At 35.0% G+C, this 7764-nt stretch overlaps 1 protein-coding gene across 2 annotated transcripts; it reads right to left on the bottom strand.

The window, feature by feature from the left end:
- Positions 1-878: 878 nt before the first annotated feature.
- Positions 879-6363, bottom strand: LOC108997279 (protein FAR1-RELATED SEQUENCE 12-like). Of its 2 annotated transcripts, XM_018973476.2 has the most exons (3): positions 6173-6363; positions 4406-4944; positions 879-1169 (listed from the first exon to the last, which is right to left on the bottom strand). In XM_018973476.2, coding segments are annotated over exons 1-3 (741 nt in total). In that variant the 5' UTR covers positions 6174-6363; the 3' UTR covers positions 879-968. The 2 variants fall into 2 exon arrangements, with proteins under 2 accessions (XP_018829021.1, XP_035551374.1); XM_035695481.1 differs by lacking the exon at positions 6173-6363 and having other exon boundaries at positions 4406-5354.
- Positions 6364-7764: the final 1401 nt, after the last annotated feature.

Below are 7764 nucleotides of genomic sequence, written 5' to 3'. Positions count from 1 at the left end.
ACCCTATCACCTTTAGATAGATACAACATCTTCTAACTAACCAATTTTCGCTCCATTTTCTCTAGTACATCATCTCAAATTGATTTCAATTTGAATGGTGCACCCAAGGGGAGGCCAAGATATTTCATCGACAAATGAAATATTTTGCATCCTAAATACAAACTTGTTGCCTCCATCTTATTCCTATATTTGTGGCAGTAAATTATTTGTTTTTATTTTTGAGAAAATCTATTTCTAAACCTTTTTATTGACGCATCAAAACATAAAACTGATGTAAGTGGTAGAATTCTTTATCTATTTTCCTACTGCACCAAGTCTATCTTGAGGGATCAATTCCAACTATGTCGGTGGCAAGAAATAAGAAAATACATCAAAAGATCTACCAAATATGATGCTACTTCGAAGGGTGCAAATAGTCAATGATTACACTATTCCTCAATATTTTTTTCACATTTTTGATCTGTTTGAGTGCAAGCCTAGGGCGGTTTCTTTAAAAAAAATTGACACCCATTGAAAAAATTCACATTTTTATAGTAGGTCCCGCTTTTTTCTCAAAAAGACATACACAAAACTTGTACACCCTAAGCTTATATCTAGCATTTCTCATCTCATCAATTCAACCTACAAATCAAAGACCTGCCTTTTTCTTCCTGGCTGTGTGTAAATGAATTTACAGCCAGCCAAGTTGCCAACTAAAACCCCTTTGCTCCTAGGAGATTGGTAAGCACAGACTCTAATAGGAGACTCAATGATGAAGAACGAAGTACAGCAATAGCATGATGTATTTAGATATAGCAAAGCTATTATTCTCCTCGTTTGCCGGAAGAAAAACACTTGCATATGCCACCAGGCTATCAGGGGAAGACAATAGAAACAGATGAAAAGCAACTAAATTGATATTCAAAATTGCATGTTCCAAAGAAAGGCCAATGTGAGAATATACAAGATATTAGTTACAAATGGCGACATTATCTACAGTTTTGAGGGGTTTTCCTTCCAGATTCAATTTCCTTTACCTGGTCAGCTACATGTTGTACCCTTCTTGATAGGTCTTCAGCGTGCTGTTCAATGTGACTGAATAGAAGGTCTATAACTTTTCTAAGTGAAGCAGAGCGCTTTCTCTCGAGGAGCAGTTGTTGAGTTAATTCTTGAATTTTCACATTTTCATTCTACAAAAACATAATAGTTGTAGAAGCATGTCAATGAAAAAAAACAAAAAACAAACAAAAGCTAAAAAGTGGAAGCTAGTAGGAGAAAGTATAAGAAAACATAAAACCAAGTTTGGACTAATCAATCTGTGAAAAGTAAGGCTCTGCTGGTCATCTTTCTTAAGCCTAGTACAACTGAATTCGATCACTTTTTGTTGGACAATGGTGGATGAAAGAATAAAATGGCTTCCCACTTCCAAAATTACTGCCCAGTAGGCACAGCATCCTCTAGTTATTAGCCATCATCTGCCCAAATTTATACTGAAACATTCTGTGCGGTATTTAAAAGGGATAGGATTTAGCCATAAGAACCCATCAGTCTTTAGTTTGGGAAGAGATCCGAACATTTTTTGAGTTGGAACCAGTGTAGTAAAGGCAATTTAGATGGTGAGTAAACTTAAACATTAGATATTGTTGATAAAAGACCTTTAGCCATACCACATTTGAGTAAGAAAGAAAGAACCATAGTTTAGGGCCCGTCACCTCAAAATTAGAGAAAAGAAGCAGTCTTGAGCACTAGGGATGAGCAAAAATTCGAAAGTCTGACTTTGAATCCAACTCCGCTCCGACATTGACAAAATGGAGTCGGAGTCGGATTTTTTAAAATTTTTCAGTCAGAGTCGGAGGTGTCGCTGGACCGACTTCAGCGCTGATCCGATCCGACTCCGACTTTATGCTCCTACTCTGACTCTGACTTTGCCTCCCGAATCCGACTCTGATTCCGATATTATACATATGTTATAAAAGAGAATTGATTTGTACAAGCTCCAAATAGACAAGTCCCGCACAATCCCTTTGTAAAAAAGTGGACCCCACCAAGTGTAAAAAAACCTATTATTTTTTAGTGGGACCAACTTTTTTACAAAGGGCTTGGGTCTTGTCTATTTAGGATTTGTACCTAGCATTACTTGCTATAAAAATATGTATTTATTTATATATTTATCATATATATTAGTATATTTATATAGTTATATAACTAGAACTTATATAGTTAAATTCAATAATATACTAGTATGAGCTAATTATTATAAAATAATATATTTGTACTAGAAATAATGTAATTTTATAATATGATAACATGTAATTAGAGACTCTAGTATAAGTCTAGTAAAAAAATAAGTTAGATATTAGTATAGAAGTAAATCAACAGTGAATGATTTAGTTTTAGTTTTTAATTTTTGAAAAAACTAAAATTTGAATGCCCACTAAAAATTCCGTTTTAAAAATGGGCTAAATATGAAACTAAAAAAAACCCAAATCCAAATCTACTCCGACAAGTCAGAGTCAGATCGGTGCCTATATAAGTTGGAGTCGGATTTAGGGGAATCCAACTTTGACTATGTCAGTGCTCACCCCTATTGAGCACTAAGCGGTAGAGTGGGATGAGCTAACTTGTTTGATTGGGGGAAGAGGTTACGCCGAGTCTATGTTGCATCAAATGTATACATTCCTTTTTTTTTTATCGGTACAGATAGTGGAATAAGATGCAGTGAGTGTAGATCAAACATGCGACCTAGTATGACGCAATCTAGTGTAGGCAGGGCAGGGTTTTCCATTCTTTCATAATATAGCCTTTCAGATATTTTTTTTTTTTTTTTTTTTATAGATAATAAAACATTTCAGCTTACCATGGCAAACAAGTATGAAAGAAAACAAATAAGTAACCCAACAAGCGAAGGAAGAAAGCAAGAGCTATAATTTAACAACGTAGCAAGAAGTGATATAAATTCCATAAAAATGATATGACGAGCCAATGTAAGATGCAATCCAGTGCAGTCAAGGTTTAGCATTTTTAAAAGCAAAACATTTCTGTTTATCACAGTGTAGAAATATGAACAAAACACCATGAGTCGTCAGGACAGCAGACACATCTGTCAAAAAAGTAACTTTTATAAAACAAATACATATATTAATGTCTTTCCAACGATATCTAAGCAGGTGTCCCCTATATCTGGAAGTTCCTATTCAGAATCCAAAGAAGAACCCTTTTTTCATGGATATCCAGTGCCAACAAAGAAAGAACCAATTAAAGTAGAATAAGTTCTACTGAATTGATTTTAAGGATTTTTGCTTCAGTTGTTCGGGTGTGTTAGTTCAGCCCAAATGGAATTGATTCCTGACGGCAGCATGGCTGAGGTGGTGGCTAGGGCTCCAACTGACAATATAAATATTTGATCCATTTTGCTTAAAATTAATATAGCTGCTGGGATTTAGACTAACATAAAGACAAAGTTCTAGCCAGACATTTGCAGCCAGGAAAGTACAGAAATATTTAGTAATGGGCTAGCCGAAAACATTTTTCAAGACATTGAAATGAACTTAAAAGATTTAAAAGATTCTGTTCGCTAACATGAGAGTTTTTGGAAATCTTAAACAGAATCGGTTTCCTACAGAGTTTCCAAATCAATCACAGCTAAGCGACTAAGGGGAAACAAGTAAATTAGAACAATTTGATCACCCTTTTCTCCCTCCACTCCCATCCTCCAAGACATCATGATATAATAAAAGATAATTAAAAATTTTAAGCATAAAATAATATCAAAGTATCTGACTTGTAACTAAGAGGGCGCTATTGTTGCAGGGAATTCAGAATGAAGGGGAAATCAAATTTTGAATTTCATCAGAAGGTGAAATCTACCAATGAAGCACACACAACATGGAACAGGACTAACTCAATAAAGATCTAGGATAACATCGGAGGTTTCAGCTCATCAAATATCACAGCTTAAACTGAGAAAATTAAATTGCAGGACAGAATCTTGGACAGATCTAGATATGAAGACACCCTCATTTATGACCATAAAATTTTCTTTCCTCGTCATATTCGAAACCTTTCCAGCATCAAGTCCAAGTGGCTAGTAGCGTCTAACTTCTCAATGTATCTCATACTAAAATGATCACTGCACAAGCTTTCATGCAGATTTTTACATAAAAAAATGCATGAAAGTCTTATATTACAAAGAAAAAAAAATCATAAATCCCATTATTTTGTAAGATTTGGCCAAGATGTGTTAAATGGAACCTTATTAAAATGTCACTAAAAGATGATAATGGGACTGCTGGTCAGTTGCTGACTTTTTTCTTTTTCCAACCATCTGTTCTTTTCTTTTCTTTTTGGGGGATACATTGGGCATATAGCATACTGGAAATTATCTAAAACAGACTAGAGAACAAAAAGAAGAGGACAATTAACGTACTGGGATTTGAGTATTAGTCAATATATTTTGAGCGTTCCCTGCAGTCAACGCATGAGTGTGCTCCTTCACAAACTTTGTCACAACCCATTTTTCAGTACTTAGTTTCCTTACTGAAAGCATTGCCTTGCAACCCACCCTAGTGGCAATTCGTGGCTTTGAATTTTTCTTGTCAATCCTGTAAGGTTTTCTGTAACCCTCTTTGTTACAGACAAGAGTTCTACCAATAATGGATCCATCGAGTTTAGAGCGAGAGAGGTAGTTTATCCGAGTAACGAAACCAACACGCATGCCATATGCACTGTAAAAAGCATGTGCTCCCTCTTCAGACTCAAATTCCTGACCCACATATGGCTCGCCTCCTTCAAAGATAGTAATCTCCTCCATAGAAGAACCATGACTTATTTTATCATTTTGATCAGTAAAAGATGTCTCCTCAACTGAATGTCTAATCACTGTAACATCGTTACAAAGCTCAAGCTCAATATCAGTAGAATTATCGAATTCCCCATCATCAATGCCCACAACAAGTTCAGAATCCACTGCAACATTCAAATTCAGAAATATGATCTCCCCCATTCTCATATATTAAAATTATACAAATGTAGCCTAATCCAAGATAAGATCATGTCCATGATATTCAATGCAGAGGTACAGGAAACACAGGAGTAGCCATTGGTAATTGTAAATAAACTTAACAAATCCTAGAAATAGTAATCTAGGTAATATGCATTCCATGACATTAAAGACATGAAAATTGCAAAAAGAACAGAATTAGAAATTTACCCAATTTTGATATAAATGCAAACAAAACGACTAATCAAACACATACCCAAAAAATGCCATGCAGCATTATAACAATTATAGAACAGAAAAAAATTTAATTATAAAAATTGAATGATTATTCATAAAATTGATACAAACACATGGTCACCTTGATACTTAGAAGTAAAATTAAAAATATTAAAGACCTCCTCCATACCCCTTTTGTCTCTAACTCTGCTTTCTGGTCATTTGTGCTGGAATTCACAGTGGAATTCCACCTCTACCATTCGATGCTCAAGTCCAAATATCTTCTATAAAGTGTTTTTTTTTTTTTTTTTAAGTAATTTTCTATCAAGTTTTTATGCTTTCCTTTTTTCTTCTATAGTTTTTTTCAAAAATTTTGTTTTAATTTGTATGCGGTTTGATATTGAAATAGATACTTCGATTCATTTAACTACGTGTTTCGTTTCAAAATTAATGGAAAAAACTCCTGATCACTCGTTATAGTGTCAAATAATTTTCACTTTACAGTGTTTGGGTATCCAGAGAACAGAAAAAAGAGCAGAACCCAGTTGACATAAATTAAAAGCAATCCTGCTTTGAGAAAATGAGATAGAAAGGTCTAAGAATGAGAGCACCAAAATAGATACATAAATAACTACATTAAAGTAGCAATACAAACTTACTTATTTAAAAGTAGCAAATTAGCAATACAAACATGAAATTAGTAACCACATGGAACAGAAAAGCTGTTTTGTTATTTTGTTTGGCCAAGTGAAGAGAAAAATCCGATTAAATTAAATCCAATAAAGTCTCATTTTCTTTTTCTTTTTTTTTCTTTTTTTTTTGAAAGGTCTCGTTTTCAATTAGAAATAGAAATGGGCACAAAGCACAACGAATAATAGGATAAATCGAACAGCGAAAATTAGAAGCTTAAAAATATAAAAATAAAGAGCAGGACCTGATTTGGGGATAAAAATAAAAACTCAAAAAAAGGAAACTAACTGAATCATTGAGATTTTTAAGCTGAAGATCCTTCGAAGCTCATGCAGAGATGGCAACTGATCCTCGGAGAGACTAGAGAGAGAGAGGGAGAGCATGTTTTCTTTGCTTTTTGTTGGGATAATCAGGGGCCGGCCCGTCCGTAACCCAGATTCGAGCCCAGCACCTTTTTGGAAAATTTAGCTGCAGCTCTAATGTTGAGGAGTAATTCTATAAACTACATTCTTATTTTATTTTAGAAAAAATCTTCTTTGCAGCTTACTGTTGGGAGAAGCCCCAGCACACTCAACGTGCTGGGTTGGAAAAAAAAAAATTTATATGAGGTGTGTGGAGAGTGCAATGTACAGTAGGCTGATGAGTAACATTTCTCTTTATTTTATTCATATTAAATAATATATAACACATTTATCACTATTAAATAATAAAGAAATATATAATAAATGAACATTTAATTGTAATAAATGTGTCACATCATACTTAATAGGATGAAAGTGAGATGGTAATATAGTATATAGAATTTCTCAATGTTCAGTGATAAAATCATAGACTAAGGTTGTAATGAGTAATGCTATGCAGCACACTCTCATCCTATTTTGATCATACTAAGTAATATGTGGCACATTAATCACTATTAGATGATAAAAAAGCAGACAATAAATGATCATTTAATGGTGATAAATGTGGCATATCATATTTAATGGAATGAAAATGAGATGGTAGTATGGTATATAGAATTTTCAGATTGTAATATATGATACGACATGTGAATTTAATGCGAATTGAAAATGAGATAATATTTGTGGATTTAATATAAATGGATCAGATAAAAAAATGACTGATTTGATAATGTAAGAAAGGGGCACCCATAATGGGCACCCCTTCACCTTCTTTTGGAGGTTAACTCACTTCATAAGACTTTATGGCTGATCATTAAGGGCCAATCAGAGCTTACACTTAGAGGGCTATCCCCCCTTGTGAACGACACTCGACTAAAAAAAACGATATATCTCTCAAAAGGTTCTCTCTAGTCTTGGTATCTAGGTTGTGGAATTAGTGAGTGTTGTTTTGGTATTACCACGTAGCATACTCCACTATTGCTAGGAGGATTACGGATGAACAACAATGACAACGGAGAATCTGTGGAACAATTTTCATGTTGTATGGTGCAGTTTAGAGATCTGGAGAGCACGTGCACGAGTCCTTGTTGATTCGAGTTGGTAGTTGCAGCCATTCCCAATTTGTTTTTTGACGTGCATGTTGTATTTCATTTACGAGAAAAAATTTTCATGCACGATGTTATGTAACATGGCTGTTAGAGGTTGGTTGTTACGGTAGTAGTGCCACTGTGGAATGGCTGCAACTACCAACTCGAATCAACAAAGACTCGTGCACGTGCTCTCCAGATCTCTAAACTGCACCATATGAGGCAGTAGCGTGCGCTTGAGGGTGCTACAAGCACCACAAGAGGCAGCAGTGAGCACTGTGGTGGTGCAGCTGACAAAGTTGCACGCACCAATAGGGTGCTGCCACCGCAACACACACGAGGTTCCGCGGCCTGACATGGCTTTGACAAATTGACCATCAGGGTGCAGCGA

Source organism: Juglans regia, chromosome 11 (genome assembly GCF_001411555.2).
Source record: "Juglans regia cultivar Chandler chromosome 11, Walnut 2.0, whole genome shotgun sequence".
Taxonomy (NCBI): domain Eukaryota; kingdom Viridiplantae; phylum Streptophyta; class Magnoliopsida; order Fagales; family Juglandaceae; genus Juglans; species Juglans regia.
Note: the sequence above shows the minus strand (reverse complement) of the source record. Positions and strands in the feature narration are given on the sequence as shown.